This window comes from Clinocottus analis, unplaced genomic scaffold (genome assembly GCF_023055335.1).
Source record: "Clinocottus analis isolate CAN_PGR_092001 unplaced genomic scaffold, fCliAna1.0.p SCAF_2, whole genome shotgun sequence".
NCBI classification, from domain to species: Eukaryota; Metazoa; Chordata; class Actinopteri; order Perciformes; family Cottidae; genus Clinocottus; species Clinocottus analis.
In genome coordinates, this window is record NW_027175931.1 from 16,905,236 (window position 1) to 16,916,737 (window position 11,502).

General features: G+C 43.1%; 2 protein-coding genes across 4 annotated transcripts; one reads left to right on the forward strand and one right to left on the reverse strand.

The window, feature by feature from the left end:
- Positions 1 to 1,522: 1,522 nt before the first annotated feature.
- On the forward strand, positions 1,523 to 11,137 carry gfm1 (G elongation factor, mitochondrial 1). Its single transcript, XM_068584262.1, has 18 exons — positions 1,523 to 1,692; positions 1,829 to 1,981; positions 2,075 to 2,207; positions 2,893 to 3,097; positions 3,643 to 3,759; positions 3,998 to 4,148; positions 4,662 to 4,816; positions 4,892 to 4,976; positions 5,071 to 5,208; positions 5,473 to 5,574; positions 5,667 to 5,723; positions 5,823 to 5,960; positions 6,320 to 6,402; positions 9,548 to 9,710; positions 9,855 to 9,999; positions 10,090 to 10,250; positions 10,358 to 10,411; positions 10,682 to 11,137. The coding sequence occupies exons 1-18, from the start codon at positions 1,618 to 1,620 to the stop codon at positions 10,811 to 10,813; spliced, it is 2,247 nt and encodes a 748-aa protein (XP_068440363.1). The 5' UTR covers positions 1,523 to 1,617; the 3' UTR covers positions 10,814 to 11,137.
- Positions 6,224 to 11,502, reverse strand: lxn (latexin). 3 transcript variants are annotated; one of them, XM_068584269.1, is made up of 7 exons: positions 11,268 to 11,502; positions 8,783 to 8,956; positions 8,637 to 8,699; positions 7,842 to 8,013; positions 7,425 to 7,561; positions 7,091 to 7,153; positions 6,224 to 6,751 (listed from the first exon to the last, which is right to left on the reverse strand). In XM_068584269.1, the coding sequence occupies exons 1-7, from the start codon at positions 11,418 to 11,420 to the stop codon at positions 6,635 to 6,637; spliced, it is 879 nt and encodes a 292-aa protein (XP_068440370.1). In that variant the 5' UTR covers positions 11,421 to 11,502; the 3' UTR covers positions 6,224 to 6,634. The 3 variants fall into 3 exon arrangements, with proteins under 3 accessions (XP_068440370.1, XP_068440369.1, XP_068440371.1); XM_068584268.1 differs by having other exon boundaries at positions 8,783 to 8,959; positions 11,268 to 11,499; XM_068584270.1 differs by lacking the exon at positions 11,268 to 11,502 and adding an exon at positions 9,246 to 9,305 and having other exon boundaries at positions 8,783 to 8,959.

An 11,502-nucleotide genomic window follows, 5' to 3' on the forward strand; every position in this document is an offset into this window, starting at 1 on the left:
CTCTTACAAATGTTTGGGCTTCAAGTCTATGTTGCTCCTCGTTGATAGTAGAATTGGTTAAATGGGAAACTTCTTGATGAATGATACAATCTATATGCAGTATATGAATTCAACTACATCTATTCACAAACACTGTTTTTTACATCAATATTGAACAAAAGAGTGTAGGTTTTGACTATTAAATGACCCATTTAGTAATTAAAGTAAACAGTACAGCATCCTGAAACAACTAGAATAACTCATGAGTGTTATTCACTGTCCTCTACTGTGACATCACTGCAGTCACCCTGCTGTCATGAAGAAATGCTCACACGATGGAAACCAGACAGGAAGGATAACAATGGAAAGAATAACTCATAGTGTACCACCGACACACACTCACACACACATTTTAGTGCATAAATAATCATACATGACTCACACCGGGAAGAATAACTAAAAGTCCTTTATGCTGACATTAAGTAAGACATTTTACGCAACACACACACACACACACACACAAACACACACACACACGCAATCAAACAGTGACACATAAGAAGATAATCACACCTTGACAAACATTAAACTAGAGAAAAAGGATCTAAGTTACAGTCAAATCCAATAATTAGTCATCCATTTTTGTGTAACCTCAGGCCATTATGTGGAAAACACTGTTGCACTAAAATAAAATGCCAATCTATATACATATGTATTTTTAATAGGCTAATCTCTAAGATATTATGTTTTACTTAATGTTTTTTCTTCTTAAATGTTTAGATGTAGTGATTTAAAACAATAATCATGTATACAGTAGACTCAACAATATACCTTCATAACTTCCGAAATCTGACTTTAAACTGGAAGAAGATAAACATGACAACATATAGACAATTAAATTGTAAAATAACTTAAGAAATAATTACAACTTAATCAAATTTCCATTAATTGTTATTATTATTATTATTATTATTATATCTATAATTGTTTTTATTTATTTGCCAAATTATTTATTTACATCCTGAAACTCTCCAAAGGGAATTATTAATTGTATGACGTCGTCTTTATTTATTTAATGTTAATCATTTCTGACACACGTTCTATGATTGTACAACCATAGACTGAAAATAAAAAGATAATAACCTATTGTTGGTGTGAATCTATTTTGAGCTGAAAGTGAAAGCAGCATGTGGCTTATTGTCGTTTCTCTTGGTTCTTTTTGGAGTTTGTGTTTTGATGTGACTTTCATCCCTAAAGTAAACTAAAATAAAGAAAAAATACCATCCTCATCACTTTCTCACACACACACACACACACACACACACACACACACACACACACACACACACACACACAGACACACACACACACACACACACACACACACACACACACACACACACACACACACACACACGCGCGCGCGCGTTTTCATGGCTTCACGCTTTTCTTCATTCAAAAGTATATTTTCAATGCAACGCAAACATTGGTACTTTTGTCCCAACTGAGTCTCCGTAGAGGCGGAAGTAGCGGCTCACAACCATCAGGGCCCCAGCGTGACTTTCACCGGGTTGTCGGAGGGCTTGTGTAAAGAAGGAGGAACACGACCAACCTGTGCTCGGCCAGGCAGTTATCAAAATGAGACTATTAAAAGCGGGGTTGCATTTGTCTAAAACGCATCTTTTGGCGCCAGGAAGTGTCACTCTTAAAAAGGTAACATTGGGTAACCGGGCGTGCTGTTGAACTGATTTGACAGCAAGACTAACCAAACTCAGCCAAACGGCCTTTTGCGTTTCGCAATCGGTAAACAGACAGTTGAGTTGAATGTCCCTCTGGCTCGTCTCTGCAGGTGCTCATCAACAGCTGTCGGACATGCGCCTCCGGTGTCTTTCCCAACGAGAGGATCCGCAACATCGGGATCTCCGCTCACATCGACTCAGGGAAGACCACCCTGACCGAGCGGGTCCTCTTTTACACCGGAAAAATAGCACAAATTCACGAGGTGAGCGCTGGACGCACCGTGCTGGTCGTCAGGTGAGATGCACGGGTGCACCGTTTGCATTTACGGGCTGTTTTCGTCCTCTGCGGTGTGTAGGTGAAGGGGAAGGACGGTGTCGGAGCCACCATGGACTCCATGGAGCTGGAGAGACAGAGAGGCATCACCATCCAGTCCGCTGCGACCTACACCGTGTGGAAGGATCACAACATCAACATCATTGACACACCAGGTACAACAAGTTGTATTGGATGTTGGTCTCCTGGGGACATACGTTTACATATAAAACATATGAAGTGCGAATATTAGCGGACTTTCCTTCTCAGGATAAACAATTGGTTTATTAGTGTTCTACATTTAAGGGTCTAAGGCTTCGACCATCATAGGGGTCAAGCTCCAAAAGCATTGGAACAGACATTTCCCTTGATGCAATTTGATAATATGTGTGTACTAGTCATTTATGCCTGGAAATTATCCTTCAACCAAATGCCAAAAGTTTGTAATTCAAACTGGTACAATGTTCTAGTTTTAAATCCTAAGCTAAGACAACATAGATGATCAATGGGGTTCAAATCATGAAACATTTAATGTTGAATGTAAGAAAGAAAAGTTTAATCTTCAAAGCTTTGGAAGGTAAAAGAGCAGAACAAGTTACTTAAAGGCAGTAATAGATGTGAGTATAGTTGGTTCCTTTGTGCTAGTGGTAAAGGTTGTGCTTACCTGGATACAGACGGCTCGTGCTCAGTTGGTTTTAGTGATGTCATTACTTGATCTGGACCGTGTCAGCAAGGCTCAGGGTCCAAAATGATGAATCCTTACCAGCTCCAGGACTGTACCTCACAAATCAAAAGTATCTCAGTCAATGTTTAAGTCTTCCTGTTTTATCCTAAACATCATCGTCCATGTTGTTGCTCCAGGTCACGTGGACTTCACCATCGAGGTGGAGCGAGCGCTGCGAGTGCTGGACGGAGCCGTGCTGGTCCTGTGTGCGGTGGGCGGCGTCCAGTGTCAGACCCTGACGGTGAATCGACAAATGAAGCGCTACAACGTCCCCTTCCTCACCTTCATCAACAAGCTGGACCGCATGGGCGCCAACCCCAGCCGAGCCCTGCAACAGATGAGGTAAGTGACACGCTCGCAGTAAATACATGCATCTCAGAGTACACATAGAACCAACACAAAATGTTTTCTTGATGCCTCTCATAGATGTTTATTTACTAAAACAATATGGTCTAATCACAAGGTATGTGCGTATGTTTGCCAAACTGACAGATGCTGTATCTTTACTATTTTATTCACTCAGCAGACAGAGGTTTTGTAAAGATTGGATCACAATACAGATTATATTTAATATATCTGCCCGCTCTATTTGCAAGGTAGTTTATTTAAATGTAACCTTTACATCCAGCGAGTATGCCTTTCCTGGATCTTTGCAAAGTTAATAGTTTTAAACAAAGGAAACATAGACTTGGATGCAATGCAACACACATTAGAAAAGGGACTCAGTGCAGCTGTGTTTGAATGGTACACAGGAACATGCTGTAGCTCCATGCCTCGTTCTGAAGCTTTCAGGAAATCATCATTCCACAAACAATGTTGAAATTGGCTGAGGTTTTTCATTCCCGTGTTTCTCTTCTCACTTCAGACTTTTTCTTTTCCTTCCTCAGAACCAAGCTGAACCACAACGCAGCCTTTGTGAACATCCCCATCGGCCTAGAGGGTAACATACGCGGCATCATCGACCTTGTGGAGGAGCGGAGCATATACTTTGATGGACCTTTTGGGTGAGGGGTCGTTCTTCTGGTAGCTAGAACATGAACAGATCAGTTTCTGTTATAGAGCAGTTAAGCTGCAGGAGTAATCTTCACCACTTATGAGACTGATTGACGACAGCTTTGCTTCATTAGAGTTGTAAGACTCTGCATCTTTCAAATGACAGAGATTTATTTCTATCCCTGTTTTTTAATGTCTGAGATGCTGTACCTGAACAATGTGAGGCAAATGGTTTACTCCTCCCTGCAGTCAAGCGATCAGATACGATGAGATCCCGGCAGATTTCCGTGCGGAGGCTGCAGACCGACGGCAGGAGCTGGTGGAGTGTGTCGCTAACGCTGATGAACTGTTGGGAGAGATGTTCCTGGAGGAGAAGATTCCAACCAATGGAGACCTCAAGGTTTGTGTCTTTTAAAAGCTTTTAGAAAATGATAACATTGCCTACAATGTTTTTGAACCATATTAATCTCTCTGTAAAAGCAGGAGCACCTCACTTCCTGTCAAACTATAACTCATAGTTTTAAAAAAACATTTCACAATAATTTGACATTACAACTAGATGAGGCTAAAGACTCTACAGCGTGATCTTGATGCTAATGTCACCATGCTAACAACTCACGATAATTACATTATTGACTTAACTGGAAAGATTTTCCAGATGCACTGTATGCATTTTCTTTCTTTATTTTTAATAGATTTGCAAAAAATTCCCCAAAACGTTTTTCACTTTGTCATTATGAGGTGAGCAGAACGTTGATGGAAAAAATGAATTGAATCCATTTTGGAATAAGGCTGTAACATAACAAAATGTGTAAAAAGTGATGTGCTGTGAATACTTTCCGGATGCACTGCCCGTCAACTTTGACGTGAACGCTGTGTGTGAATGTGAGTTGTGTTGCTTTACCGCCTCCAGGCTGCAATCCGCAGGGCCACAGTGCAGCGTCTCTTCTCACCAGTGTTGGTGGGCACCGCGTTGAAGAACAAGGGCGTTCAGCCTTTACTGGACGCCGTCCTGGACTTCCTGCCAAACCCCACGGAAGTCAAAAACTATGCTATCCTCAATGACGAGTGAGTAAGGACCAGGTGCTATTCATAATATCCTTCATGTGTGTGCCTTAATGTCAGTGGGTTTTTTCCTATTAGAGCTGTCAGCGAAACGTCAAAGATTCAAATGGACCCCACAAGAGACTCTGTAAACCCGTATGTCGGTCTGGCCTTTAAACTGGAGGTAAAATAGTACTTCATCTTTTTATCTTTGGTATTTTCCTTAAAACGAATGTCTTAATCTGTCATGCTTTGTTGTTTCCTGTGGTGGTTATCAGGCAGGCCGGTTTGGTCAGCTGACGTATGTGCGGGTGTACCAGGGCTGCCTGAAGAAGGGAGAGTACATCTACAACACACGCACCAGCAAGAAGGTCAGGGTTCAGAGACTGGTGCGTCTCCACGCCAGCCAGATGGAGGTGAGACGTTTGCGTCAGCAGCATGTCGGAGGTCACAATTTTTCATTTGTGGCCCGTGACCAGTCACCATGATTAGGTTCCTCTTTTGGAAGTGTGCAGAAAACAACCACATCCCATGTGACACCAAAGTATTTCCATCTTTCTCGCATCAAAACAAGAATCTGTTTACGATACAGTCCTAAATCTTAGGATGGAATAAGTACTTTCAATCAATCCTTAATGTTTTGATTCCCATCATTTCCTGTTTGTCCACACTGTGTTCAGGATGTGGATGAGGTTTATGCTGGAGATATCTGTGCTCTGTTTGGGATCGACTGTGCCAGCGGGGACACTTTTACATCCAGGACCAGCGCTAACCTCTCCATGGTGAGTTCCTTAATGGAAAGCTTTCCTTTTTTCCTTCTTTATTTCAAGATATGAGGAGAAGGTTTGTTATTTGTTATCATTTTGTCCCACAGGAGTCAATTCACGTCCCAGAAGCTGTCATTTCCATGTCAATAAAGCCAACCAACAAGGTACAAAAAATACTTTAATTACAATTACTTTCAATCACTATTTCAAGAGTCTTGATTGCAACTTAACTCGTCGCTTCTTGTCCTCCTGCTTCTAACCAGAATGACATGGATAAATTCTCTAAAGGTATTAACCGGTTCACCAGGGAAGACCCAACTTTCAGAGTGCATTTTGACACTGAGAGTAAAGAAACCATCATCTCGGGAATGGGAGAGCTGCATCTTGAAATCTACTCGCAGGTACCAGAGGATGTTCTTCATGTTTGATCCAAGATGAATGAAACTATTATCTAACCCTTTGTGTCTCTCACTGGTGCTGCTTTCTATCACATTCGTTTTGATTTGTGGAGATTTGGAGCTGTCAGATAACGAGTAATAGACACTTTTGATGACTCTTCTCTCCATTGTCTCTCTCTATGGGAATGGGGTCTGTAGATGAGTCAATAATAGACATTGCTGCTCAACAAACTAAATGATAGTTTTTAGAGTGAGAGCTCCAAATGTAAAAATGTTGTCTCTTTCCTGTTTGAATGAATTGTCCCTTAAAGCTGACGTATCTGAGCTGTGTCTGTTGGTTTATTCTTGTTTTGTGGTTTCAGAGGATGGAGAGGGAATACAACTGTCCTTGTGTGATGGGAAAGCCCAAAGTCGCTTTCAGAGAGACGATCACCAGCCCTGTGCAGTAAGTGCTGATCTCCACACACACACACACACACAGAAGTGTACAAACAGTTTATTTTGACTAAAATACAATCTCAAAAGTATTCCAAACGTAGCACGGTATAAGTATATCATTGTAATATGATGTCTTTCTACATGCAGCACATATGCTGCAGTATTTGAATACAAGAAGGGAGCATCACGATGTTTCTGTTTTAGCATTGTGATGATGTCAGCAGCAGGTGAGGATGACGTCAGTTTGCTTTTGGAGGTTTGTCATCATGGTGGCAGTGTGGCAGCTGCTCCATCTGCAGCACGTTGACTCCATCAGGAGGAGACCAGGTGAACAGCAACTTCCAGTGAAGGATCTCCTGCCGACATCAACACAAACATCAAGCTTTAAAACCTCACAAACTGCATCTTTTCAACTAGCTGGTCCCAGTTTTCTGGGAGATGCCGCAAGTACTGAAGGTCTTAGCTGCTTTATCAACTACTTATTCTGAGAAACATATAAATATAGCAAACATTTACAGCATTAAATACAGTTTTCTTTTTTTCTTTGTTAGTCTGAACTCACATTAAGTTGTGAAAGACATCTAGTTCCTTATTATAGATTAATATATTTAATGACTTGTGTGAGTGGTGGTGGGGCAGTTATGAAAAGTAATTGTTGATTTCATAATTTAAGTATGTTATAATAGTTGTTTTACCTGGGACACCATCTCATGCAGCAGAATGTGACAGTCAAACTTCAGCTGCTGGCTCTCAGACGCCTGCAGCAGACGAAAACAGACAAAAGATAGAGACAGAGTCAAAACATGAACTCATCAGTTGGTGTTTGTGAAGCTTTATTTCTGCCAAAAAAAATCCCATCATGGCTGAATGTTTGGTCTGCTTTTAGTGCAACAGCTGCCTTTTATGCCTGCAGGAGGTCTGAGAAAAACACACCAGACTGCATTGCAGTTAATATATTGTGCAAAATCTATTTCTACTTAGCAATCAAAGATTAATAAGCTGACCCAACGGCGGATACAACAAACCTACCAGCTGTGTGATGTTGGCCACCTGAGCCATGTTGTACAGAGTGTTCTCAGTGGATTCCTTCAGCATGACGGCGCTGGACGCCACGATGCCGAGGTGCCACAGAGGCTTGTGGTCGGGTTCGATGTGGCCGTAGCTGTCTGTTGGTCAGAACGTCAGGAAGTCAGTTTGGGCTTGATTACGTCATGTATTTACTTGTCATGTGAGCTCACACTAAACAGGATATTACACCATAAAGGTCACAAGGTCAGCCCTTTTTTATGGTGTTGCTGTTAAGAGGAACACTCAAAAAAACATGAATACGTACTAAATGTTGAAATCCCGAAAAGGCCGTCATTTCAGACTGCGGATATGTGCAATGTGTGACCTTGCGGTTCAACTTTGAGGAATAGTACGCAAAGTTTCTTTTCTTGGTCATACCAGGTAGATTCTGTGCCGATACCAGGCTGTTGTTCATGTTGTACTTCTGGAACAAAGCCTCCTCCTGAGCCGTGGTGTTGACTTTCAGGATCTCCTCACACGAGGCCTGGACTGCTGCAGAGCGCTGCTCTCCTCTTGGGAACAAAACCTCTGCAGAGCATTTCTCTGTTGTCTTTTAAAGATGATAAATTTAAAAAGCAAATAGAGAGAAACAGGTTTGTTAGGAGAAAAGTGTATACAGAGCAAAGGCGTAGTCCAAGAGAGTCAGGGTTGCACCACACTGCCTTCGTTCATCTTTTTCATTACATCTAGTCAAACCTGCCCACTGTAAAGCCGGCGATAATTTACTTTACAGATATCTGCGATACATATCTTCCCATCGGCACATTGTGAATACAATGCCAGTACACACAGCTAGTTAGACAGATTGTATTTACCCATTTGAGACGTAAAGTTAGATTTATTTCTTTCACAGACAAACCAAATTAGCACTAAAGTAAATCTCGCTGGGCGGCGTCTTGGAAGGTCTTCATTGATCCAGGAACAGAGTTTATGATGAGATATTTTTTGTTTGCTCTATTTCATGATACTTCTTGCAGCAGTACTTCTTTCTTGTTCATTACGGAGTACAGTGTAACTGCAAAACAAACTAATCTACCAAATTTAAACCAAATCAATTCATTTTGTATCGCCCAAAATCACAAATGTGCCTTTGCTCTCCATTTGCCAAAACCGTCTGGACTGAACGACTGTCTTTAACCCACGTGTAGATCTCAATACATAATCATATCTTACATTGCTGATGATCTCCTGCACTGAGATCTCCAGCTGATACCTTCTTCCAGAGTCTGCCACATCCTACAGGAAAGTCAGAAATAAGCACCGTTGATAGAAGTCAGAAAGTCACAGTGAAATAACGTAGAAGCTAAAGTTCAGCTGACTTCTGCGTTCCCACTGCTGACGCTGTGCAGTCCAAACAGCCTGCACGGCGAGCCGTGGCGGGCGTTGAGGAAGTGTTGCACCACTTTGGCGGCCCTCTGAGCGGGGTACTGATTGGGATTCAGCTCTCCAGTCGCCATCACATCCTCTTCAGCCTCCTCTTCCACGGGTTCTTCCTGCTGTTATTCCAGAGAAAAATCAAAGTACAATGAGAGAGGGCATCATGGAAAGACTCAAAGCGAAGCTGCTGTAATAAAGCGTGTTGGCCCTGAAGGACTTTGACCCCCAGGTGTCAGGTGCAGAGCGTTCACACCCAGATTGGGTTTGTGTCCATTAGGACAGCTTCAAAACACAAAGGGGAAAGCATTGAGTGGAAAGGAAAGCAGAGAAGCAGGACGTCTAAGAAAAAGAACGGGATGAAGTTGTGTTCAGATAAAAAAATGAGTTAAAGGAGTCTCATCTTGCCTGGGACTGAGCTGCTGCTGTTACTTTGGCAGTTAAAACTTATCTGTCCGCTGCTCTTCATGCAAGTGGAAAGATAACTTCCCACTTCCTGAAGCGAGGAGGACCGCCCCTTTTTAAAGAGACAGAGCTCTTTTCTGACGTTTCCTTCCTCTGGAATCAGCTTTACATAACAGGCAATGTAAATCTCATTAGAAATGTATTCAGAGTGTTAAACCGAGCGGACTCTGGTTGACAGATGTTTACACAGCGTCACGCTGCTTCAAAATGTGGATTTATTATTTTTTGGGGCCCATTTTCCGCAGGTTTGACTTCACTCACAAGAAGCAGAGCGGCGGCTCGGGGCAGTACGGGAAAGTGATAGGCGTCCTGGAGCCTCTGGAGGCAGAGCATCAAACCAAGCTGGAGTTTGAAGACCAGACTGTCGGAACCAACGTCCCGAAGCAGTTTGTACCGGCTGTTGAAAAGGTTCCTGACTTCAATGTGTCACAGGGAAAGCACAGTTTTATTGATGTGAAATAGCTTAGAAGTAATAGGATTTGCTTCAACACTAAGTGGAGGCCATACACTCAACGTGTCTGTCAATGCTCGTTTATTCCCATCATGCCACAGGGCTTCAGGGAGGCCAGTGAGAAGGGACCGCTGAGCGGGCACAAGATCTCAGGAGTCCGCTTCATTCTGGAAGATGGAGCCAATCACATGGTGGACTCCAACGAGATCTCCTTCATCCGAGCAGGAGAGGGCGCTCTAAAGCAAGGTGAGGGTCGCGTTGGACCTGACCTCCGCTTTCATTCCCATCTGTTGTTGTCAGCATACGCTAACACGGCTTTTCGTGCGCTCTCCTTAGCCATGGAGAAAGCCGACACGGTCATCCTGGAGCCAATCATGTCTGTGGAGATCGTCGCGCCGCAGGAGTTCCAGGGGACGATCATTGCAGGTGTGAACCGGCGGCACGGCGTCATCTCAGGACAGGACGGCAGCGAGGGATACTTCACTGTGTACGCTCATGTGAGTCCAGCGTGTAGATTATTAATCATCTGCAGTCTTGCAGCATCAGTGCCGGCATCCTTTACCTCTTTTGGACTCGACTAACTCCAGCCGGTTTCTGCCTACAGATTCCACTCAACGACATGTTTGGTTACGCCTCAGAACTACGCTCCAGTACTGAAGTAAGTCAAACCTGCATATGTTTCGTCTATTGGTCCAGATCAGGTGGTCTAATGCTTGTTTTTATTTTTTTATGTTATAAATTACAAGCACATGTAGTTTCATTAATAGATAAATATTGTATTTGAATGTCTACCGTGGTGATTATTTATCTGTTGAACGGGATATTGAATGTAAATCAAAGTAATAAAAGTCCAGGAATCTGCAGTCTTCTCTAATTGTTGTTGCACGATGTCTTTAACCCTCACATCCTTCATCTGGTGTTTATTCAGGGAAAGGGGGAGTACACCATGGAGTACAGCCGATACCAGCCCTGCCTGCCCGCCTCACAGGAGGAGCTCATCAACAAACACCTGGAGGCAACAGGACAGCTGCCCGCCAAGAAGAAACAGTGGAAGAGCTGAACGCATCCATGCAGACGTTTGCTCCTGGACTCTGACCACCGTCCATCGTCTCCCACATTGCTGCCCGTCGTCATCATGCGTGATGCGACAACGAGGCTTTAATTTGTGGAGCCCTGAAAAACTAGTTTTTTAGTTTGAGCAGTTGTTCTCCCTTATGTCTGATCCCTGTGAAAAACATATTTATTACTTTAATTTTTAGCACTGTTTGGTCTTGTTGAGGAAAGAGAAGTGTTCTGACTTGAGCTAATGATGGCTTTTGTACTATGTACAGAATGGTCATGATGCAATAATGACTGCAACAAAGATATTTACCCTTCTTTTAAAGTGTATTCTGCGTATTTATCTCAGCAACACCTGATCCTTCTTGTTTAGCAGTATTCTGAGAGGTAATTTATGGACATTGGCTACAAAACACCAGAGAAAGGCCGATCACAAAGACATTGGCGCTTCTCACCTGTCCGTCGAGCTCGGCTTCCTCCCCGGTGTCTGGTACGCTGTTGGGATGGGCCGTCGTGTCCACGGCGTCAGCTTCAGGCCTGATCTTCACACTGGGGCTCCCAGTCGCCCCAGTTAGCACCGCCAGAACAACCATGAGCCCCAGCCTCATTACAGCAGGATGTAAAACACAGATGCGAGAGGAAAGGGGAAAACCACGTCTGTGAAGAAGCGCAGGAAGGGAATGAGCCTCC